At 39.3% G+C, this 25,918-nt stretch overlaps 1 protein-coding gene across 2 annotated transcripts; it reads left to right on the top strand.

Annotated features, from left to right (window-relative positions):
• The first annotated feature begins 286 nt into the window (after positions 1-286).
• Positions 287-25,233, top strand: si:dkey-262k9.2. Of its 2 annotated transcripts, XM_020041250.3 has the most exons (9): positions 287-453; positions 7,863-7,964; positions 12,919-12,979; positions 13,439-13,483; positions 13,925-13,999; positions 14,729-14,782; positions 15,013-15,081; positions 21,160-21,202; positions 22,879-25,233. In XM_020041250.3, the coding sequence occupies exons 3-9, from the start codon at positions 12,928-12,930 to the stop codon at positions 22,922-22,924; spliced, it is 384 nt and encodes a 127-aa protein (XP_019896809.2). In that variant the 5' UTR covers positions 287-453; positions 7,863-7,964; positions 12,919-12,927; the 3' UTR covers positions 22,925-25,233. The 2 variants fall into 2 exon arrangements, with proteins under 2 accessions (XP_019896809.2, XP_010883357.2); XM_010885055.4 differs by lacking the exon at positions 7,863-7,964 and having other exon boundaries at positions 289-453.
• Positions 25,234-25,918: the final 685 nt, after the last annotated feature.

Consider the following 25,918-nt stretch of genomic DNA (forward strand, 5'->3'; position numbering starts at 1 on the left):
GGATTACAGTATTGTTTTAGCGAGGAATAGGTAAATAAGTGTATTTAAGAATGCATGTCCCAATCTTTAATTCTCCCGATCCCATCAGGAATTGTTGTGATGAGGCAAAGTTGGGAGGTTATACCTGTATATACAAGAAATGGGGCACATATTGGAAGGAACACTAAGAACAGCTAGGAACACTGAGCAGCGTGTATGGAAAGCCAACAAAATACACAAATGCAAATATCACTGTCAGGGAAGGTGTCAGGTTTCACCTGGCTCAGCAGCAAATGAGAGAATTCACAACACAGTTCCTAGTTCCTGACCCCGGTCTTATGTGTGCACCTGTGTGAACGTGCACACATTCTGAGGAAGTTCCCATGTTACCAGGGACCACATCAACAGTGGAACAAAACATAGCAGTGGTCCTGAATCAACTCTGCACAGCTAGAACTGTCAGCACAACTTGAGGTGAGTGATACATTCCAGTATAAACTTAGAACTGAGCAAGAACCTTAATTAAGAAATGCAATGTCAGCCTTATAGCTGAAGTTTAAATGATTCACTTTCAGCACAGTCTTGTGTATATTAGAAGGTTGGGCTGTGAAGAAAACACTGTAGTATTTTGCTGTGTTTGCAGTTTGAGCTGTAAAGTAACCTATGTAATATAATTTTTTTGCAAGATCGCAGGTGCGATGCATGACTAATATATGGATGAAAGAAAGTCATATAATGCTTTTATAGGTAGCTAATTACTAAAAGTGCTTTGGATCCCAATGCAGACAGTTTTATACCAATATTAAATAATTACAATGTAGAAACTAAAGGGGCCATATGTAAGATTCTTACTGTATTACTAGCATAAATACAAGCATAAATGACCGCAATGCATCTGCAGTTAATGACTTAAGTTAATGTTTAAAATATTTTCTTCAACAAATGTATAACTAGTGCTTCAGACATTCCCCTTTTAAACTTTTCCGTTGGTCAGTTTGCATTGACGCATAGTCTCTTCATACTTGCTTTAGACACTTACAATACCCCTCCACCCTAAACCACACTGGACTAGCAAATACATTTCCGGTCTTGTTCGGTAAGGGAAAAAGAGAATGAGGCAAATCATGTTATTGTTTAAATTCAGTCTTGTAAATGTTAGAGGCAGGATTCTACACAGTACCCCTTTAACGTCTCTTTTTTTATCACTTGGGAACTATTTTGACAAGCATGTGTACACATTTTCAAACTGGTCAGACCTGTAACGCAGCTATCCTTACATACAAACCCTTCACTGCACATTCATTTTGTTTGAAGACATGTTTCAACACAAATCTATTCATTCAGGAAAACAAGTTTTCTGTGAAATATATTGACTAAATTGTGTTGATCAGCAAAACACAATATATACTACCATTCAAAGGTTTTCGGAAACTTAGAAATGTCCTTGTTTTTGAAAGAAAACCTAATTATTTGTCAATTAAAATGACATCAAATTAATCAGAAGTAGTGTAGACATTGTTAATGTTGTAAATGGCTATTGTAGCTGGAAATGGCAGTTTTTTTTATGGAATATCTACATTGGTGTAAATTATCAGCAGCCTGGTTTCAGAATGAAATGACTGAGGAGGCATTTATCATAAATGAGGGGGCATATCTAATTCATATAAAATTTGCAGTGTTTATGGGGAAACAAAACCAGAGGGCACAGATTCTATCTGGAGGAGCAATGCCTAAACTTGCAGGTCCTCAACTGGCAGCTTTATTAAATAATACCCCCAAAACACCAGTCTCAATGCCAACAGTGACGAGGTGACTCCAGGAAGGTGGCCTTCTAGGCAGAGTTGAAAAGAAAAAGACATAACTCAGACAGGCCAATAAAAATAAAAGATTAAGATGAGCAAAAGGACAGAGCCACTGGATAGATGAAGATTGGAAAAAAGTGTTATGGACAGACAAATCTAAGTTTGAGGTGTTCAGATCACAAAGAAGAACATTTGTAAGATGCAGACCAAATGAAAAGATGCTGGAGGAGTGCTTGACACCATCTGTCAAGCATTGTAGAGGCAATGTGATGGTCTGGGGGTGCTTTGGTGGTTGTAAAGTGGGAGATGTGTACAGGATAAAGGGATCATGAAGAAAGAAGGCGATCTCTCAGTTTTGCAACACCATGCCATACTGTGTGGACTGTGCTGAATTGGAGTCAATTTGTAGTACAGGACAGTGACCCAGAGCACAGCTATGCAAGAACTATTTAGGGAAGAAGCAGACAGCTGGTATTCTGTCTATAATGGAGTGGCCAGCACAATCACCGGATCTCAACCCTATTGAGCAGTCATGGGAGCAGCATGTCAGTAAGAAGTGCCCATCAAGCCAATCCAACTTGTGGGAGGTGCCTCAGGAAGCATGGGCTGAAATCTCTTCAGATAACTTCAACAAATTGACAACTAGAATGCCAAAGGTCTGAAAAAAATATATAAAATAACCCTTTTGGATTCCTTGTAGAATACTCTAGTCCTCTATTGAAATAGTTCTATAGGGAACCTTACAGATTCTAACTGGAACCAAAGTGTGTTCTTCCTTTTTAGGTTTTAAATTGTACCTTTATTTCTAAGAAAACAGTACCTTCTTCACTTTAGTATTCTCGAAATACCTATATCACATTGCAATGTTTGTTTATGAAATGGAAATTGCTGGGGTCTTTTGATGCTTTACTAGAATGATATTGGCCAATACAGTAGTGAAATACATGTCATTTACATAGCAGACACGTTTATCCAGTGACAACAGTGAATCCATGTATTGTTGTATGTGACCCTAGTGGGCATCGAACCCACTGCTTTGGTGCTGATAGTGCCATGCTCTTATAAATGATGACACAAACGCAATACAGACAATAACGACAGTACTGTGAATTACAAAACATGATTATAAGTGGATGATATTTGATTGCCATCCCCAAGAGCATACCAACCTCCTTCAAAACTCTGCAAATATGCTTTGAGTCTTGAAACAAATACCTTTTGGTGGATCGGTTATGAGTCTTGTACTAGCATTTGTGAAATTGGGTGAGGGTCATTCAATTATTTTACTCCATGATGATTATTATTTGTTTTTTTAGATTTCATTTATTTAACCAGACAATTGAGATTCAATTTTATTTATTACTGACAACCTGGCCAAAGGCAATAGACCATCCTGGGAGAAATTGAACGATTTAAGTGTTTATTAAAGTGTCACGCATTATCATTACTTGAATAACGGACACTAGGCTAAAGTTAAGAATATCCACAAGCCAAGGCAAACCCTCACTATATCCAGGTCAATGTTTTAATTATCTCTGAGCTGAGACAAAGGTAGCCCCACCCGATTAATACCACATAACTGCACAAAACTATACAAATACAGTTACAAGAGGACTGTTGAGACATGAGAGGCTTAAGGGAGAGGGAGGGGCAACTAAACTGTAATGCTGTGTGACATATATGGATCTGTGGGGATAACATGTGTTTCTTCAGACAATATTTAATGTAGATAGTCTTCCATCATGATGATTCACACTGTACATCTCTGCCCTGGAGTGATTCTGTGTAGATCTATTCAAAAATATTTCAAATGAATCCCTTAAACAAAGTACATATATGTATATGGACATACTTTATAGAATAGAGACTGTTTTTAGTTGTTTCAAAGACAAAGTTATTTTGTTAGTCTTATTGCAAATGGGCCCATCTAACACATCCAACACAACTCAGTATTAATCAGACAAATTAAGTAATCTTTCACATAAGTCACAATGATGGGGAAAGACATGGAGTGGCACACAATGTTACAAGATGAAGTGCAATAATGACAGATCAAATAACCATGCAAGTCACACACATACATTTAATGACAATTTGCAACCAGTATAGACCTGGTACACCTTAAATATCAATTGATAGACTATACCAATATCTTATTGGGTGGAAGTGTTGGCTAGTGGTCAACAGTGTTCATGCCAGTAAATGAAAAGTCCCTGGTTTTAATCCCCGAGCCAACTAGGTGAAAAACCTTGAGCTAGACAATTCACTTACTCAATTAGCATGCTCTATGCACGATTGCAATACATCTGTTTCACACAATTCCATTTTACAGCCCTCTATTATGAAAAAGACTTGTGATCCATGTCCAATTATACAGTATATAACATTTTGCCATTGTTTCGCTGAGAGTATGTGATACTGTGAATGGTCAAACTTACAGACCAAATGGCATTAACTCTGGAAATATGTTTTCTATTTCTACTGGTCATATCTCCACTAGACCAGTTGGTTTGGGTTGTAATTCTGTTTTTATTGAAAATCCTCTAGTTTTTAAAAAACGTATTGGTCTTAAGTAATATTCAAATTTTCTGAGATACTGAATTTGGGATTTTCATTAGTTGTCCGTTATAATCATCACAATTAAAAGAAATAAACATTTGAAATGTATCGGTCTGTGTGTAATGAAAAGTTTCACTTTTTGAATGGAATTATTGACATAAATCAACTTTTTGATGATATTCTAATTATATGATCAGCACATTTCAGCTTCTGTTTTGAAAATGATTGACTCAGTTTATCATGCGGCTCTACATTTTATTAATGTTGCAGGCTTTTTTACACATCATTGTCTTTTATATACTACCTTGTCATCCAGATGAGCCAGACATTGGATGTTGTTTGTTTATAAAGCCATCCTACAAAAACTTCCTAATTACCTTTCCTCTGAAATAAATTGGAGAATTAACTCATATCACATTCACTCTCCAGAGTGGCTACATCAAGACATCTCAGGCTCAGTCTAAGATAGGTACAATCCTTCCAGGTGCAATCCTGGAATGTCCAACACTCTTCCAAAACTCTTGGAACCACCAACACTCTTCCTAAAGGGAAAGACACAGGACTGTATAGAGTTTGCCAAATAGCACCTAAAGGACTGTCAGACCATGAAAAACAAGATTCTCTGGTCTGATGAAACCAAGATTGAACTCTTTGGCCTAAATGCCAAGCTACATAATCTGGAGGAAACCATACACTACTTATTACCTGGCCAAAACCATCCCTACGGTAAAGCATATTGGTGGCAGCATTAAGCTTTGGGGATGTTTTTCAGCAACAGGGACTGGACGACTAGTCAGCGCTCTACCCAAGAAGAGTCAAAGTTGTAATTGCTGACAATTACATTTTTGCCAGACCGTGTAAGCGGAGCCGGCTAAGAAGAGCGAATGTCTCTGACTGACTGACTGCCCGACCGCCTGACTGACTGCCCAACCGCCTGACTGCCCCTTGTTAAATACCGTAGTGGTTAGAGAAGCAGACTTGTTAACTACAGGTGAAAAACTGAAAACTTAGCTGATTAAAACCCGGAAAACTGTATAAGATAATATTGCGACTGTTTCTGGCATGGAATAGTTCATCTTCTGTCTTGCTAGATATTGCTCAATTCTTAGGATTATTCCTAGGAAATTAGTAGATACTAGTAAGCCTATTTAACACAATCCTCAATGGAGTCTAGCGACTGCTGAAACCTGTGATGCTGTGGTTAAAGACAGTATCTCTCGCCTTTATTGATAGTTATTGTAAAAATGTAATTCACGAATGAAAAGTATGATGTTTTGCCATGAAATAAAAAATATGTTCTTATGCCATGAAATGAAATAGCTTTGGCAGACTTGCTAGCAATTGCTCAATTCTTATGACTATTCCAGTAAGTTAGTAGATACCGGTAAAGCTTATTACTGGCTAATACACTGTTCAAACAGCCAGTGGCAAACGCAATACATAGTAAGAAACATTAATTAGTTTAACTGTATCAATGTCATTCACGAATGGCCAATTAACTATTAAAACGGCTAGTGTCAAAAGTGGTTGTAGTGGTTAACGACACAGCCTTTCACGCGGGCGACCCGGGTTAGAATCTTGAGATGGCAACGTTAGGCACATGGATGCACCTTGTGGGATGTGCCCATCCGCTGGGAGAGGATTGTCCCTACACCTACCTGAGACGCATCCACCTCTAGGATAAAGGGAAGGGTAGGATGTGGCTGCCGCAGGATGGGGGCTGAGGTGAACAGGCACTTCAGGGTGTCAAACGTGGTATTGGCCATGTCGGTCCAATGGATGAAAAGAAGGCAGTGAGAGGGGTGTGATGAGTGCAGTGGTGAGAGCTAAACTGCTAAAGTTACGAAACACACGCAGATAGAATTTCGAGAAACCAATGGGATAAGCCAATCACGCACAACAGAGGTCTTGTCCTTATCCATGCCAACACCTCCTGGAGTCAGCAGGAAGATGACAGTGGTCACATGGAAGACTCTTTTCTCTCCCTTGACGTATAGATGGTTGTCCTTTAGCCGTTGTAAGACCCGGCGGATGTGGGAAACGTTCTGTCAGCTAATTGGAGTAGATGAGGATGTCGTCTATATACACAACAAAAAACTGGCTGATCATGTCCCGGAAAATCCCATTTATGAAGGATTGGAAGTTGGGTGGGGCATTGGTGAGGCCATACGGCATTACCAGGTACTCATAGTGGCCCGAGCTGTAATGAACGCAGTCTTCCACTCATCCCCACTCCGGATGCGAACCAGGTTATAGGCACTGCGCAGATTCAACTTGGTGTAGATGGAGGCTTGACCTAGTAGTTCCAAAGTGGCTGGGATAAGAAGAAGGGAAAAGCTGTTCTTGATGGTGATGTCATTGAGTGACCTGTAATCAATACAGGGATGGCGACCGCAGACCTTCTTTCCCACAAAGAAGAAGCTAGATGCCGCTGGCAACGTGGATGGACAGATGGCTCCAATGTCCAGCATCTCATTGACTTATAGGTTCATACCCTCGCTCTCTGGGATAGACAGAGGGTAGATCCTTCCCTTAGGAGGGGACACCCGCGGAAGGAGGTCTATGGCGCAGTCCTCTGGTCGACGGGGAGGTGAGCTGGACACCTTCTCCTTTTAAAACTCATGAACCTGTCGTACACAGACGGAATGTAGGTGTGAACAGGTGTCTCAGAGGTTCTTTGGGAGAAGGGATCACCAAGAGCCGAATTACCTTGGAGTGAAGGATCCCTATCTGAAGAGTGACATCGTCAGTTCATGTGCCCAGAGGCTGACCATCCAGGGCATTAATCCTTAAAGGGAGAGAGACAGGGATCAACTGCACACCCAGATCAGCCGCACACCCAGATCAGCCGCACACCCAGTTGAATGTAACGCTACACCCAGTGGCGTTACATTCAAGATTAAACGCAAAACCAAACAACACAGAACCTCACAAAAATCCTATTTTGGATTTGAAATATGTATTTTAAATACATGTATCATAAATACTGCCCATCCCTGATCACAAGCACAAGGATAAAGCAACATTGGAGTAGCTCAAGAACAAAAAGGTAAATGTCCTACAGTGGCCCAGTCCATTGAGAATCTGTGGCCCTGTTTGAAAATTGCGGTCCACAAGCATTGTGCAAAACCAACCTGAACAACCTTGATCAAATTTGCCCATGAGGGATAATAAGCCAAAATCACACATATCCAATATACATGTGTGGGTTGTAACTTATGTTGGCAACATATTTTTTTTTATTATTATTAGAAAAACTAGATTTTACAATCATTGGTTTTGAGTTTCAGTGTTTTAAAATGAAATATGAAGCAGAACAAAATTTCAATGTATCTACCATTTGCATTTTTTTGATAATGTAGATGTAGGCATACATAAGGCTATTTTTATGCAAGGCTATCTTCCCGGCAAAACATCTGTGCTGGCATTATATGTATTCGAGAATGTTCTAATCTTGGATTAATCAGCTGTGATTCCCCTTTTTCATTTCAAACGTGTTCCTCTGAACCTGGTCTTTCGCAGCAGCACAGGCTTCCTGCCCCCGGCACCCGAACATCTTTCAGTTTAATTTTGGTGTCATAATCGCATACTGCAACAAGCAGTGCAGACAGACAGACACTGTGGGTGAGTACTTTGAGAGCCTGTAATACAATATAACTACGATAGAGTTGAATGTTACAGACTAGGAAGCTAGAGGAGAAAGTTTGAAGTGTGTTATTTGACATTTCTTTATTTTAAGACCTTTGGACTCTTTTGAATAAATAGTGTAAATTGTGTTATAATAGCTTGACAAAGGTTTTCCATGTCAGCTCACTTTCTGTTGTGGGTTTAGACATAGAAATTAGAAATTAGTTTCCGCAGTAGGCTGTAGAGGACCAGTACAGTAGAGTACAGTAGCCGAAAGTCTTCTATACCTGAACAAGATGAACAGTGAAATTGCATTGCTAATATTTCTGAGCGAATATGTTATATGTTTATTTATATGTTTAATAAAAAAAACTAGAAATAAAGGGAATTATGGATGTCTACTTACAGTGTTTGTCTTGCCAATATTGCTTTGTAGGAATATAACAATTTGCCCTTTCTTTGCACTACAGTGAAGTGTTTCTTCACTTCTGCCATAAAAGAACACATCTCCTCAAATGTTCTTATCAACCAATAGCTAATAACAGATATTCCAATTTTGACTGGCCTGAAACTGTAAGGCAATTATTTCGTATTTAAGACTGTTTGGATAAAGAACATATAATATAGATAATACTATTGTAGCCATGCACATTTGTTTATTTGCATTCATTAACTTTAGACCCACAGAATAGGCTACTACCTGCTTCACTTCCCTTTGTATTATGTGCTCAACAAAAATCTACATTTGCAATTCAAATGTTGGGACAAATCACATAAAGAAGCAGATTTATGGTCTGTACACTTTTGTCCTCAAACAGTGGTTATATATTAGGGTTATAGCGTCAGATGTAGATATGGCCCACAGAGACACAGAGTCAGGCTGAATGACTAACATAAAACATAGACATGATTATCAGACTGCCAGACTCTACTCAGTTGCTCACTTCCTGCCTCGTGCACGTCAGTGTGTGTGTTCTTTCTTGTGTGTTTGTACACGTCATCAAGCGTGTGTATGTCTGACCTCAATATTTTCTGAGCTCTTTCTGTTTTATTTGACCAAAGTTCTGCACATAGGGTGGGGAGGACTATCAAATGGACCAAATGTGGTTGGTGTATTCGCCTACAAAGCAGATGACGCAAAGGCTTTTGAGCAATAGTTTGAATTAATTATTTTTTGAGAGGGATGTGAGACCCAGTTGTGATAAGCATGGAATTGTCGAATACAGATGAGTAAGATAGTCATTTTTTTTTATATCTACAGAACTTGGATATCACATTACAAGCAATGCCTTTTGTATTCTTTCTGTTTTCTACTTTAGGAGACACAGTGATAGGTTGCTGGGAAAACACTAGTATGGTTCAGATGTGTAGGAATTAGGCTGGTAGTGATTCAAGCATTATGGACAATAATTTGGTGGTCCCATTGGTGAGCCAAACCCATACCTAGACACAGTACCTATGTACAGCAGAAAATGACAGTCACTCTTCCCAGCCACTGGTCAGCTAGTGGCACAGTCAGCATGGCTACAAAAGGAAAATTAGACTGCTGCGCCACTTGGGAGGGCATGAAATATTTTAATATACTTTTTTTGGGCAATTTACAAGGCATTCATAAGGTATTAAGAACCCTTCAGTTTTTCGGCATTTTGTTACAGCCTTAATTCTAAAATTGATTAATTCTTTTTTTTTTAGCATCAATCTATACCGAATACCCAAAAGCAAAAACATGTTCTCAGAAATGTTTGCAAATGTTATGTGTATAAGCGTTTAGATCCCTTCTCTCTTGAAGCACTCTTGGCAGTGATTACAGCCTTGAGTCTTCTTGAGTTTAGGCTACACTCTTGGCACACCTATATTTGGGGAGTTTCTCCCATTCCTCTCTGCAGATCCTCTCAAGCTCTATCAGGTTGTGTGGGGGATGTTGTTGCACAGCCGTTTTCAGGTTTCTCCATAGATGTTGAACTGGGCTCTGGCTGGGCCTCTCAAGGACAATCACAGACTTGTCCTGAAGCCACTTCTGAGTTGTCTTGTCTGTGCGCTTAAGGTTGCTGTGAAATACGGCAAACCTTCAGCCCACTCTGAGGTCCTGAGTTATCTGGAGCAGGTGCTCTTTCTCTGCTCTGTTCATCTTTCCCTCAATCCTGATTAGTATCTCAGTCCCTGCCACTGAAAAACATCCCCACAGCATTATACACCATTAACAACATCATGTTTTACCATAAGGATGGTACTGGCCAGATGATGAGCGGAGCCTGGTTTCCTACAGATTTGGTGCTTTGCATTCAGGCCAAAGAGTGGAATCTTGGTATCATTAGATAGTTTCTCATAGTCTCATCACCTGAAAGACCTTTAGGCACCTTTTGGGAAACTCCAAGCAGCCTTTTTGTTTCTTAATCGACTCATCTCGTAGTGTTGTTTAAAGTGTCAAACATGGTTATTTAAGGTGTCGAATAGCATTATTTAACGTGTTAATTTTGTCAATTTAACATGTCAAAATGGTTTTCTATTTATCTAGGCTACCACATGGCACTATATAAGAATTAAACTGGCCATTTCTTCATTTTGTTCACAGTTCTACATTGGGGGTACAGCCCCCTTCTACTCTTTTACGGTGTCTAATGCTAAATTGTTCACACACTTGAAGATGCATTCCAGGATTTTCTGGCCATTTGTTCTGAAAGTGGCACAGTTGAGTTAAAACGTGTCAACGGAAATTGTCATGTACAGTAAATGCTGATATGCGCCGGCAATGTCACGAAAGCACTTGCCTTCAAACTTGGAATTCGTAGCTAACTCAAGCACTATGGTGATTCTATTGGTTCAAAAAAATTTGACTGGTTTAACAAAATGGTCTGTTATTTTCAGGTCCCAGATGGGTGTACAAAGTTTTGACTGGTACTGTCTGTATACACATTTGTTTTTTATGGTTTCTAGAAACATCAATAAAAAACAGATCCTAAAGGAGTGCAACAAGTTGTGTTAATATTTTTCAAAAAATATAAAATCAACCATAGGTTACCACATTTTGAAATTCAAAGCAAGTAATAATACATCATTATTTAGCTCATATAATGTAGCTCGTTCTCTGTTTTCTGTTTTCTTGCTGTGTTCTTTCGTTCTACTTCGTGTTCTTTTATTGCAATGTTGTGCTTTTTTGTAAATGTACAAATCATTATGATAACAGTTTACTAAGATAGCTTTCTGTCTCCCTATCTACCTTCCTCCCTCTCACTGACTCACTCTCTCTCTCTCTCTCTCTCTCTCTCTCTGTTTCCTCTAATTTCTATGTCAACTATCTTTCTCCATCAGTGACTCTTATCACTCATGTCAAAGTAATGTCTGCAGTGTGCTGTGTGTGTTTGTGAAACATTTAGAGTAAGAGAAAAAGAGAGCAGCATCAGTCAGGGTTTGTGGTTAGGGGAATATCTGATTGGAAATGGGAATAACCTTTTGTCCCTACTAGGATAGAAATGCCTAAAATGTGTTTATGATCACAGGTGTATAGGTGTGTGGGTATATTAGTCCCTATGAAGAGAGTTAGGTTAAGGGTTAGTTTCAGGCTTAGTGAATAAGGAACATGGTGACCGCTGAATGACTGAACTGAGACAGAGGAGACTTAGTTACTGTTCTCTTCCCCTCCATTATATCATACTTCCTCTAAATAAATTTGTACTAAGTTCTCTGTCCAACAATATTTCTGTAACATTATCGGGGTAGAGGGCAGTGTGGATGGAGGGTAGAAGGGCTTTTTTAGACATCCTCTCACATTCTTTTTGTTCAGCCAAGAGTGGGCTAGAGGAAGCAGGGTCCCTGTATACAATGGGCAACGCTGACAATAAGAGCGAGGGCAGGAACATTTGCTCTAGTTCTTAATGTGGAGAATTCTTCCATCACTCCTGGTTCCCTGCTAGGGAAGAGATCTCTGGGTGCGTGCCAGGGACCCATGCTATATTTGAGCACTAAGGTGTCTTCCACCCAGCCAGACCTTGTCTAGGGAAGAGGTCATTCCCAAGCTTAGGCCTGTTTTAAAACCCCCGCCAATTGTGTTGCGGCCGGCCAGCTGGCTTTGTTTTGCTGGGAACAGCTCTATTCCACATCTGTGTGGTATAGAGATGAGCGAATAGTGGAAGAGCACAGACTCTGTTCTTGGCCCGCTGCCACCAGGAAGTAATATGAGGTTCCTTGAGAAAAAGACGCCAGCAGCCAGCTAAATTCAATTTGAGTATTTGCTTAACAAACAACCTGGAGCTGGCAGAAATGCAAATATTTGTCTAGTTATGATAAAGACTGCATATTTCCAGGATCTGAATAGAGGTTGACAATGTTTAATGGCTAAAACAGAGTGAATGAATTACCTTAAGAAATACTAATAATGAATAGTGGGTGGTTAGGAAAGACACAGCATTCTGGCCTCACATGGTATAAACATATACAAGGTTACACACAGAGTACACATAGTCACGCACAGTACATAATGTACCCGTGAATTTGTCCATTGTCCCACACACTGTTACACACCATTGCCCAGGTGGGAGGGGAAAATGTTGAATAGGCACATCATGCCAGCTGGCTGTGACAGAGTGCTTAGAGAAGGACAGGATTACATTATGCTGAGCACTGTGGGAAATGTGATTTACATCCACCCCTACCCCAGAGAAAAAAATTCAGGGCATGTGCCACCTGAAATAAGTTGTCATTAAAGTCAGATAATTATAGAAAAAAATTAATTTTTTACCAACACTTGTAATCTTCCTTTGAATGCCTGTAGATTTGAGGTTAACCTAAAAGCTTGAATAAGCAACAACTGACAAGTCCCAACGATAACATAGAGATAAGACTCTTTCACACCATATTATTTTCAGTTTTCAAATGAATTTTCATATTTCACACATCAATTGCCGAATATTAATGACTGGTATTTATAACTTGGTTATACTTCTCTAACCTCCAGCTTTTGAAGATGTTGCGATTGCTGTTTCTGTGTCTGATGTTGACTCTCCAAGGATCTGCTGGTAGGAATCATATGAAATCACCTTCCCACTACACCCTGGCAACAGATCTGGAGACACTGATAAAGTGCCATTGCCTGTATGTTTACCACATACACAGTGTCTCTGGGTCATATACCTTGAAGAGAACAGAAAATGGAAATATGTTAGAAGTGCAGTGTAATGGAAATGTTAACATATGTGGACATTGTTTGTCTATCTATTTAAAAGCAAGTAGTTATTCCCAGGAAAATGTGACCCTTTAAAATTGAGACTGAAACTTTGCCTGTGAGCTAAATAAGGCACAGAGCTCATGGGTGGATATACCATTAAATGAATGGATGCCAGCTTTATGTTTTTGTGTCCCACATGAGTAGTTCCGGACAGTCACCATGCTCCAGCTAGTGCACCGCTGTAATGACGAACCTTAGATGTAAGTCTGGGCTATCAGTAAATCTAATCCCAACCTCCCCCTCTATCCAGATACATTTACTTCAGAGCAGAGGGAAGGATCAGCAGATGAACTAGGTATGTAATATATCCTTATCTGTAATCCAAAGGTGGCATATTTACATGCAAATCAGGAGTGGCAGATAAAAAGCACTGGGTTAGTAACCAATAGGTTGCTGGTTCTAATCTTGAGAGTTGTTAAGAAAAAGCAGAAAACAATCTGTTATTTTACCCTCAAGCAATGCAATTTATGCAAAATCTTTCTGTAAACTAATATGGATTAGAGTCTCTGTAAAAATGTGTCATGACACCTTTTCAGCATCATGTGAAACATGCTTTGCAAATGTTACAATGTTACACACGTAACCATTAATTGTGTGCCCTGACTGGATCCATTAATGTTCCATCAACAAATCCTCAAATAAAGCACAGCCATTTAAGTATAGTACCAATGTTTGATTGATAAGCTACCTTATATTGACAATAACTGGTGTTTTACTGTCCTTTTCTTTTCCGAAGATGATGATGATGACGATGGGACAAGACAAGAGACTATAATAAACAATATGACAAGTGAAGAGCCTGAAATAATCTGTGAGTATATCCCTTTAATAACTTGCCCTCTGTTAGAAGTGATGGACAATCTGCACAGTAAGAGCGATCACACCAATATTTCACCCTCATCCATCTCATCGTTAACCCCAGAATAGGATCAGTTAGCTATTGGGAGAACACCTGTGGGTCAACCCGAGGAAGACCTAGACAAGACGGACATGTGGATCCACTTTCTGCCACATCAGTCTACTAATCCACATTGGCATTGTCGTACTCTTCTGGCAATGCTAGCTGTCACTCTTTGTTTTCCCCACAATGTTCCTGTGAGAGAATTACTAAACTGTTTAGTACAGGGAGGGCAGCTGGGCTGATTCCCAGCTCACCCCATTGGCAGGGATGCTGCATATCCTGGAGAAACACCTTCCCAGAGCCAGAAGAATTGCTAGCTGCTGAAACATTCCTGTGTCCTCACCTAGGCCTGTTCCTCCTCACCAGATCCCAGAAGGATGCGTTAAATGAGCATCGGTTGGCTGTGTGAAATGGGTCAAATAAGAATGATCTTTTAAATCTGTTCTTCCCTTCAGTTCCTCTGCCACATCAACCAGGTGGTGTTGTAATTACTGCAGTGAAGACAGTAACGTGATGAATGTGTGTTTGTGTTTGTAAAGAAAGAATAATGTGTGTTTGTGAAGAAATAATAATGTGTGTAAAAAAATTATAATGCTTGTTTGTGTTTGTAAAGAAATAATAATGTGTTGTCTATTTTAGCAAAATATAATGATTTAAATATGGATGCAGACAAGGCAACAGGAGAAACAGAAGGTATGAAGAACATAATTGTTTATGACTCGTTTTACTTTCACAGTATTATGTCAAAATACAGTAGACCCATTGGTTCTCTTTTACCTGAGACTGTGCTGTACTACTGTACTATAATTACAAATGTCTACTTGAGGGTGTAGATGAATGTCAGGAATAAGAATGTCAGAAAGAGGTACACTCTTATTGGTGTGTTGCAACTGTCAACCTTTGGTGCATTTCCTTTTTTTCAGATGGAGTGACTATTATTGTCATTGTGGCAGCTGTGAGTGTGGTGGCAATAATTGCCACAGTGATTGTAGGTAAGGATGAAAAGTTGAAGTCAGCATGACTGGCTGAAATCCTTTCACACCTAACAACATTGCTAAAACGGTCCTGGTATCTGTAGTTAGGCAGATCAGAACCAAAGCATTAGAAAGGTATGGGTGAATAAGGCAAGTTCAGGCAAAGAATCCTACACAAATTATAATTTGACCGAATATTTAGAAATGTATTTTGGGGTGTCTGTGAAGAAAGAAATGAAAGAAATGTATTTTTCTAGAAAATATGAGATCTACAGCACCTCCAGAAATATTGATCCCCTTGGTAAGAATTTGCCCCAAAATGCTATAAATAAACAACGTTGTTCAATCAATCAATGAATCAAATTTATCAGCAGTTATCAGAAAGTGCTTTTACAAAACACCTGGCCTAAGCCCCAAAGAGCAAACAACAGTAGTGTTGAATTCCAGTGGCTAGGATAAAACCCTAAGAAGGCCAAAATTTAGGAAGAAACGTTGAGAGGACCCAGGCTCAGAGTGGTGACCAGTCCTCCTCTGGCTGTGCCCGGGTGAACATATTAAGAGTACACATTGTAATAATTAATAAATGCAAGTGGGCTGAGTCCAGAGTCTATTTAAACTTAGTCCAGGTCGGAAGTGAGTGACACTGTGGCCAAGTGACACTGTGGCCCTACCTGGGGGAGGCCCCGGACAGGGCTCAACAGGCAGGAAATCAATCCACCCACATTGCCAAGCATCAACCAAAGGGACCCCCACCGACCGCAACCACCCTGAAAGAGGGCAGAGTATTGCCAGCAGAGTACAGCCCAATTGCACAAGTGTGCAACAGAGAGACAACAACAAGCCAGTGACTCCGCCCCCGAATGGCATTGGAGGGAGGGCATCCCAATGGCGATGAGAGCCCACCTGGCAAGACAGCAAGGGTGGACATTAGCAATCCTTTCTGGTCACCTTCACCTGACTACACTTAATCATAGACCATGCTGTAGAGATGAGTGTTTAGTAGACACTTGAAAGTTTGCATTGGGTTTGCATTTCTAACCTTAATTGGCAAATCATTCGATAGTAGTTGAGCACTAGGAGAGAAGGCCCTGCCTTTTTTTGAAATTCTAGGTACAATTAAAAGGCCTGCATCTTGCGATCTAAGGTTACATGTAGTTATGTATGGCTCAATCATTTCAGTGAGGTATGTAGGAGCAAGTCCATGTATTGATTTATAGGTTAACAATAAAACCTTGAAATCAGCCCTAACCCTAACAAGCAGCCAGAGTAAAGAGGCTAGTACTGCAGCAATGTGTTCACCATTTAATGTTTTAGTTAGGATTCTAGCAGCCCTTTGCAGCACTAATTTAAGTTTATTTTTTGATTTATCATGGTAATCGGCAAGAAGAGCATTGCAATAATCGAATCTAGAAGTAAAAAAAGAATGGATTAGCTTTTCTGCATCAGTTTTTAATCTAAGGTTTCAGATTTTTGCATCATTGCTTTTCCTGGGCCCCGTTATCCTCCCACAAATGATACCTGATTGAAGGGGTGTATACATTGTGAATGGGTGGTAGCCAAACTGTGATCATGGGTAGCAGCTGGGCTGCATTTAAGGGCCCTGTTTTGCAGGCCTGAGCCAGGTGGTTAGCCCTAGGGCATTGCCCCGATGTTGATACATACAGCTCCGGAAAAAATGAAGAGACAAATGCACCTTTTTCTTTCCTTTCCAAAAAAGTCAAAAAGGAAGGTTTTGAGTGAGGAACAGAAGGGTTAAAATTAAGAGACCACTGCAAATTGAACGCTTCTGTTCTTCAATCAAAACTTTCTTTTTTAACCTTTTTGGAAAGGAAAGAAAAAGGTGCAGTGGTCTCTTCATTTTTTCTGGAGCTGTATATTGGAAACATGGTGGTCATGACTTCCTGTTTCACTGGGTTATGCATATGAGGTGACACTTATGCCAAAGTAACTTACTCATCCATCAACATGGGGAAGGTCAGAAGAAACAGATTTATTACCATATGTAATTTGAATTACCATAAGTTAGGCAATGGCATGAAATACCTACATACCCAACATAACCACTTCAACCATTAGGGCAATAATTAAGAAGTTTAAATCAACTGAAGCTGTTATAAACATAATGGTGGAAATAAGCAAGAGCTGAGTGAAATCCATATCACGCCAAATTATCAAAATTGAACAATGCATTTATAAAATGTGTAATTGCCAGCTTGCCTTTTGGCGGACTGCGTAAGTGGAGCCGGCTAAGAAGAGCGAATGTCTCTTAGTGAGTGAGTGACTACCCCATGTTAAATAGCATAGTAGTTAGAGAAGTGGACCAGCAAACTATAGGTCCTGAGTTTGTATCTCCTTGCAGGCGATGCGAAGTACGCATTATGAATTATTCCGTATAGACGACAACTTCGCTGGCTAAAACCTCCAGTGTCTATATTATAGGAAGCCTGAAATAAAACAGCTTAAGGTTATAGTGTGACTGTTTCTGGTGGATTTTTGAAGTACGCATCCGTGCATGCATTTTGGGTCAGGAGAGATAAACACACCAGTTGGGTCAGGAGAGATAAACACACCAGTTGGGTCAGGAGAGATAAGTAGACACCAGTAAGCCTATTACTGGCTAATAAGCTGTTCAAACGGCCAGTGGTAAAAGCTAACAGTTCATAGACACTATTTGTGGTGGAGGTAAACTTAATAAGAAACATTAGCCAGTTCAAGACAATGCTCAATAGTGTTTAGCGACTGGTGAAATGCGTAATACTGTGGTGTTATGGTTAAAGACAGTGCCTCTCACGTGGAAGGCTCAAGTTCGAATCTGTTGTGAACAACGACATTTATTTATTTTATTTCCACAATTATCTTGTTGTTTCACTTGATGGAAAAGTTGGTTATTTTCACCTTTCTTGACAGTTATTGTATAAATGGCATTCACGAATGAAAGAAAAAAGTATGTTGGTAAGCCATGAAAGAAAAAAATGCATTCTTATGCCATGAAATGAAATAGCTTTGGCAGACTCCCAGTAAGTTAGTAGATACTGGTAAAGCCTGTTACCGGCTAATAAGCTGTTCAAACAGCCAGTGACAAAAGCTAACAGTTCATAGACGCTATTTGTGGTGGAGGTAAACTTAGTAAGAAACGTTAGTCAGTTTAACTGTATCAATAACATTCACAAATGGCAAATTAGCTATTAAAACGTCCAGTGGCAAAAGAGGATTTGTTCATAGACACAAGAGGCTATACTGACACCCATCGAACATAGAGCTCTGTGGTGTAGTGGTTAGCGACACACCCTTTCATGAGGGCGACCCGGGCAGCGTTTGACATTAACCTTTTTGCTCACCAGCCACTGTGGCTAGTGGTTTTCCAAAGTTACTAGCCACTTAGCATTTTCACTAGCCACCATTTTGTTGTTGGGGATTTATGTTTCATTTGATAAAATCTGACTATGGTGTGCTAAATCTTAGCCTGTCTTGTTCACTGGTTCAGTCACTATTAGGCAAAGGTGGCACCCCACTCTACCGGACACCCCTCTGTGAAATACTTTATATAATATGGCTACACACTTGAAAAGACAACTATTATAGTGTTAAATCTGGCCTGTTGTCCATGTCTACTTGAGCAGCTAATGTACGCTACAATGTCCTCCCTAATATCAACCAAAATATGCAAGCAATATATTTATTCTTAACATAACCTAGAACATTTAAAAAGAAATATGAAATCACCCAGCAGCTTTATAATTAATCGCAGTCAATATTGTTGTTGTATATTTTTGTTATGCTATGTTCTTGTTAATATAGACTTGCATAAAAAACGAAACAGAGCTGTATTTATTAAACCCTTGCCAAGTAATGTTTTCCCCATCCTTGCCTTGACGCCACGTACGTCCTTTATCTTCCTCGAATTCCATCAGCTGTACTAGGCTCTGCTGCTTTCGCTTATCCAGCGTCTTCACGTTCATATGTTTATATTGTTAGTAACTTAAATATGTTAATATATATATATATATATATATATATATATATATATATATATATATATATATATATATATATATATATATATATAATCTTATATATTGCATATATAGCCTAATGTTTTTGGTGATTATTACATACTAATGGTCTTTTCACCAGTCATCTTCGTTTGTCTCGCGATCTCTCTTTAAAATAAATCTGTAATTTTAGGCTACTAGAAGTCACCTGAAAAGTTTAGATTTAGTTTGAGGTCATTATGTTTTAAGGGAATACTTTGACATGCTTAGTTGTAAAAGAAAACTTGGATCCACTTGTTTTCCCGATATTACTCATCTCGATGTCTGGACCCGTGTGGTCCTGTATGCAAGATTGCATTAACCGTAAACTGTATTCTGCCGAAGACTCCAGAAAAAGATCGACTCGCCCAAGCCCATTAAAAACAGTCCAATTGTGTTAGAAACAAACCCCACTAGGCAACACTCAATATGGAAAAAGTTTCCTCCAACCGTCTTTTTAGGTGCAGTGTTTCGTTTTCTATATGAGCGCAAAATCATGTTTCACCATGCCAACACAGAGGCGGTGCGAGATTTTGGAAGCTGTTGCCTTTGAGCTTTGAATGCAGGAAAAACCCTGTGTAGATATATAGAATGCCACCCGCCAAAGTGGCTAGTAAGAGTGATTGCGTTACACGCCACAGCCAAATTCTACTCGCATTTGGCGGGTGGGCGGGTGCCAATGTCAAGCCTTGGACCCGGAGTTTGAATTTCAAGGGACCAATACTTTTGCGTTCGGGCTGAACTAGGCTTGCCTGGTTCCTTGTTATTCTACCCTTTGACATGGACATGTTAATTAATTGAATATCTTTTTAAGACCTTTTCAGAACTGTGGTGCCTCAAAAGTGATTCGATTATGGCATAGCTTCATATCTGTAAGGTCACAGATTTTTGAATGCAGACACAATGATCGTGGACAGTTTAGAAGCGGCAGTGAATTTCCTTGGTCTGTAAGAAAATGCTGTGTCTGATGCGGGACTAATCTCTATTACTAGAGGACCAAAACTGTCAATCAAATAATGTCAAGCTGCAAGTGCGCATTATGCTTGCTTACTGCCAGCATTGGCTTCACACCAAAAAAATCTGTTAAAATGTCAGTGGTTAATATCTCTTTTGATCCAATTAAAAGCTTTCAAGGAAACAACCCTGAACATTTTGTGTATGAAAATATACAGATGCTTCTGATAGAGTATGTTTTTATTGTCTGAAAGGTTATCAGTTGACACTGTTGACATGTAACTTATTGGCAACATAAACAAAAAAGGCAGTGAACATTTTAATTTTGGATTTTCAGCTTGATCTTACACTAAAACAAAATTATATGTAAGTGTAGTTTCAGAGTCTTGAAGAACCCAGTATCTGCAATTCTCCAACAGTGATTTTTTTCACCACTTGAACTATCCTCACTGTGTGTGTGGAAAATACACATCAGCCCTCTTCTAAGAAGGTTTATCACTTCTCCAGTTGTTTACAATTGCCCTAATGGTGGAGATGGATATTTTCAGGCATGTGGCTTTTTATAACCATGGCCTAATATGTATACCAAAGTGGAACAGGATGTCATTCATGACCACTTAAGAGTTTCCAAAGACCCAGATGTACTTAAGTAAATAAGTAAACATAAGTAAAATCAGGAACGTACAACTATTATGTTTTGTTCAGATGATTTTCTAGGGGTGTTGCAGGCATGTTTTTGCATAAAATACTTAATATGTTTTCATGACAACTTTTTTGAGAGTAAGATCAAGATAATAAAAACATTTTGTCACAGCTTTTTTGTTCATATTTAACAAGGCATGCCAATTATTTTGGTGGGCATAATTCTGAAAAGGGTATAATTGACATAAATATTTAATAGTATATTTAAGTATAGAAAGTGTACACTTCTGTAAGGGTGAACATATTACTGATGTTTTGATCAAGGACAGGATGTAGCAACCTTTAGAATGGAGTTTTGTTGAAGTCAGTAAATGTTAAGCTTTTCAGTCAGGGACCGGACCTGATCTACTATAGTTTTAGGGTGTCATGTAAGCTTGATAAATACCTTCTATTTTCTCTTTTGTTTCAGTCATAGTGTTTATGCGGCGCCGAATGCACAACCGACAACAGGGGTAAGGCCACATTTCTCTGTTCACTCTCTCAGTGTATCTGAATTTCAAGACATTGTGTCAATTTGATAAAAAAGTTTAAGCAAGCACGACAAAGTTCCTTTATTGACCCTATCCAGATAAAAGTATCAGGTCCGTAAATGTTGATTCTATTGAGTGAAGCCAGTTATGGAAATTGAGTGTGAGGTGGGCTTTTAAAGCATTTTAATCTGTAAGTCACTCTACTTTGTCAATCCATTTCATTCCACATAGAATGTCTACTTGCTCTAAGACCTTGAGTGGGCCTTCCTCTAGCACCAGGAGATAACAGATATCGTTGTCGCTTTGAGCGTTATGCATGTTCCACTTAATGCCAGGCCACCCGCCTGCCTGCCTGCCTGGAAGGGTGTGACAGAACCTGTTGAGTGGGTTAGCGTAACGACCCACGGCTCCAAACGATGTTAAGGCATCCTGCCAGCATAACATAAAACCAGATAAACTATAGCTGGGATGTTGAATCCCAATCAAGGAGGAACAGATCCACCTAGCCATCGAGCATGCCTGGACAAGTATTGTAATTACTTGCAGCTCCTATAGCTATCCAGCCCTCTTCATCCCTTCGTTACCCCACCTTGCCCCACCTTTCTTTACCCGTTCACGATAACCCAGAGAAAAAGGGATCGGCCCTTTGTGACCCCAACAGGGCAAGACCCAGCCTGCTCTCAGAGCCCAGAGCAGAAATGTTGTCCATAGAAAACTAGAGAATAAAACACTGCACAGTGAACAGTAAATCCCTGGTCTGTATATATTACATGACGACACAATCTGACAACAACAAAGCACAGAAAACCACCTGAACCAGTTGGGAAGAGAGAGGGAGGGAGTCATAGGGCGTGTATTTGTCTCTCTCCCTCTGTCTGTGCAGTCCCCTCAGGGCTGTAGGAAGGAGGGGTTTCTACACAGGTGCTTTAGTTCTACCTGTTTTTTCTATTTTTTTCTGCCTTTCTCTCAGTCTTTTGGTTGTGTAACCATGCTGAGTGGTGTGGGCTAGTGTTCTGCAGAGTAATCAGTTTCCTTTGTCCCAAGCTAGCTGCTACGTGACCTAGCAAACAGTATGGAGAGGTAAACGAGGTTGGCGAGTTCAGCAGGGCGGCTAGCACGTAGCCACCTCAGCAATATAGCTCTAATGATGCAGGCTTAGAACGAGAAGGGGTTAAATTCCTCTGTAGGATTACTGCTGGGCTCCTAGGGCTACAGTCAGCTCTGGCTGTGTTGTAGTGTGTATTGAGTGATAGGTGTGCTGAAAAAAGGCTTATTCGCACGGCAACCCTCAGCTTGTTGGATAAACAGGGAGGCTTGCTGTAGCTGTAAGTCCCACCAAGGAAGGAGATGAATGTGAACGTAAAGAACGTGCCTTGTAGCACATCAAATCCCTGGAGCACTATGCACCGTCATACATTTCCTGGATTCTGACAAAGGTCTGTAGCTGTACCTGAATCTAAATGTATTAATGCAAACAGCCTGTCTTACTGAAAGGATCTAAAAAAAAATCTCCAAATCTCTAGAATATGTAATAATTTTTTACTTTATGCATATTTTCCAAATACATTGAACATTTGTGATTTATTACATCACCTTATTCCTTTAACAAGGAAAGAAGTGCCATTAATACATTTTCTCCTCACCATTTCCATCTGTAGAATCTACACAGTGCCTGCAGAACAGGGATTGAAAGGAGCGGTCTAGCCACATGATAGTGTTGCTGTCCCATTGGAACCCTGCCCAGGAGAACCAATGAACAGAGCTCTACACCATCATGTCCTCTGGCTTAGGAAGATAAACACTGCAAACAAGTCTGCCCTTACTAAACCACTTCCTCCTCTCCTATCTGGGACTGTCTGTTAATGTGTCACGGGCCAGTCCCTTCACAAAGCGAGTGTAACTCTATTCTGTCTTGTTTTTGTATTTCTGCCACAGACAGTCCAAAGTATGTGTGCACGTTTATGCTTGGGACATGTAGCAATATCTCTAACACTGTTCATTAGATTGTATTGAGAAACCATGAAGCCAATGAACGCAACCAAATGTAACCATTAAATCTGCCCAAAAGCATATTTTTAAGAGCAGATATCCTGCTAAAAACTATTTTAATTTCTTTGTGACGTTTTTTTTTTTGAACCGTCGTGTTTAAATGAGAGAAATATGTTTAATCCACCTTAAAACCACCCAAAACCCAAAATTTCCCATTCACCTTTTTGACAACTCAGCCCCATGGTGATAACAGCCAATCTTTGGAAAAAAAAAAGATATATGGAAAAAAACAGTTTGGTTTTTCTGAACACCCACTTGTGAGGCATATAATTAATAGACATCTGTGCCTGATTGTTCTTTTCTCTTAAACCCTTCAACACAATTTCTCTTTTTCTGTTTTAATCACCGCGGTCCAAACAACCAACACGTCACAAATTGTAAAAGCTCTTGGCTGGATGAGGATAGGCAGATGAGTATTTTGGTGCCTGGAAGGAAATGTAAGGGGTTGAAATCGAGAGAATCAAGTGCATGGGTGGGGGAGGACTGGGGAAATACCCACCATGTTTCATTTATATAGGGTCATTCCATATTCACTTTCTCTCCCTCTCATTCTTTTCAGTAAAATGGAATTATATTGTGCTCCGTAGATACACATTTTTGGGCCATGGTGCAAACTGGCTTATGTCTGACTCTGCATAACAGTAAAAGGAAGTTGTTTTGACAGGGGTCAGATGACTGAGGAAGGTGGACATGATCTGCTTTAGCATGACTGAGGTTGTGAGAATTACACCAAAGCCCACAGCCGCTTTAGTGTGATGTTAGTGCAGGAATCACTGGGTCTGTCAAAACAGCATGCCCACTGTCTTCCTCCACTCAACCTCACTGCTGTAATGTCATCAGCGGGGGGTGGGCTTGGCTGGGTTCCAGGCAGTACAAAGACAACTTTGTCTTATTAGAGCCTCTATCTGACTTTGGCTTACCTGGTTCACTCAAAAATAATTTCCCCACTCTGTTTAAGTTTGTGAATTAGGATTTTTTGTGAATTAGTAGCTGTTGTTACTAATTGTTAGATACATGTTCTAACTGCAAAGGGTGTCGTATGTGTGTGTGTTTGGAGTCTGCAGGTATTTGGGTTTGGGGTGATTGTGTAAAAATGGTTTGACTTAAGATAATTAGTCCGGCAGGCCTTTATAAAAGAATATAAATACATTACTCATTTTATTTGGTATTCTGTGTACTTTCTCTCCTGAAAACAACTTATATCTACAAATCAGATATGCTGGTCACAGGGCTGTGAGTAGTCTATCACTATTAAATAGGATTTCTGTATAAACCATTTTGTTTCTGCAATCTAAAGTACTCTATGAAAAACATTAATGGGAGTGTTTTGAATCAGCCATAAACCAAACAATGGCAAACAAACAAAACAAAAGCAGTTGTCCTCTGTTTTTCAGCCATGCATTGCCTTGGATGTTAAAATATTGGAGGGAAACTATTGTAATTTTTCAAGGCCTATTTCTATCCAATCTTTTTTTTTTTTATCAAGAGAAAGTATTACTGAGTTCAGCCAATCCCTGATGCTGTCAGCCACTCTCCATGGTCCATTGCCTTTTACAAGTCATTGTACACAAACAAATTGGAAAAAAATATATTTGGTGAGGGGTTTAGATTCATGTATTTTTTAATAGCCTACAATGTTACAGAATTGTGCGTTATGTCTTTTGAAAATATAAAAAAATAATGTATAGTACATATGAACAAGCTAAATTTGCGTTTGATCATTTTCAGGGATAAGATTTCCTATGCACAGCAATACTTCACACAAATGTGTATAACTTTTAGAAAAGATTTAAGCGGCTTTGTTTATTGTGTTGTGTTTTTATGAGATGTCAGTGTAACCTCAATATTGAAATTATATTTTTGTTATATTTTGTAACCACATGCTGTCATTTTAATCATTGGTCTGAATCATTAACAGATTGTGACATGCGGTAGTAACATTTTTCAATAAATTTGTAATGACACTTTTCTGTCCATGTCTATGTTTTCTGAGTGTATTTTGTAATGAGATGTTAACTAAAAGGCTTATCATCTTATTGCTCTACTTATATTATTGCACAGCTCTTTAAAAATTAAACAATATTTAAATTGTCCTTGAAAATTATTTGGACTGGGATTACTCAACAGTATGACTATTTTGACATTTAAATGTGTTTTATTACACTTTCTTTCCATGTGTTTCCTTCCCAATGTTACATACAAACACGGAGCTGGTACATTATAGTATGAAACTACTATGGTCCAGACTAGAGCTCTGTTAATTTAAATTGTAAATTGTACAGTTAAAGCCACTGAGAAGCGTAAAAAATTATAACATTGCTATTACGTCAGGGACTTTTCTGAGAAAAGAACATGCAGCAACTAGTCTATAGGGGTACAGGAAAGGGAAATAAACGGCTTTTATTTTTACATCCTGATAGAACTTCATAGATATTTTTAAGATAAGGGCTTGTTTTTTATGGGCCATTTTATTATTTGGCTTGTAATAGGCTAAGCTGTATCTGTGGAATTGACTTAAATGTTTTCATAGAGACCGCTTGGATAGAGTTGACCAGGCTATTTGATAGATGTGGAAGATGTGGATTTAAACATGACTGAGATTTTTCTAATCCAGCCAGACTTTCTATGAATTTATATTGTATTGCAAAT

This window comes from Esox lucius, chromosome 20, assembly GCF_011004845.1.
Source record: "Esox lucius isolate fEsoLuc1 chromosome 20, fEsoLuc1.pri, whole genome shotgun sequence".
Lineage (NCBI taxonomy): Eukaryota > Metazoa > Chordata > Actinopteri > Esociformes > Esocidae > Esox > Esox lucius.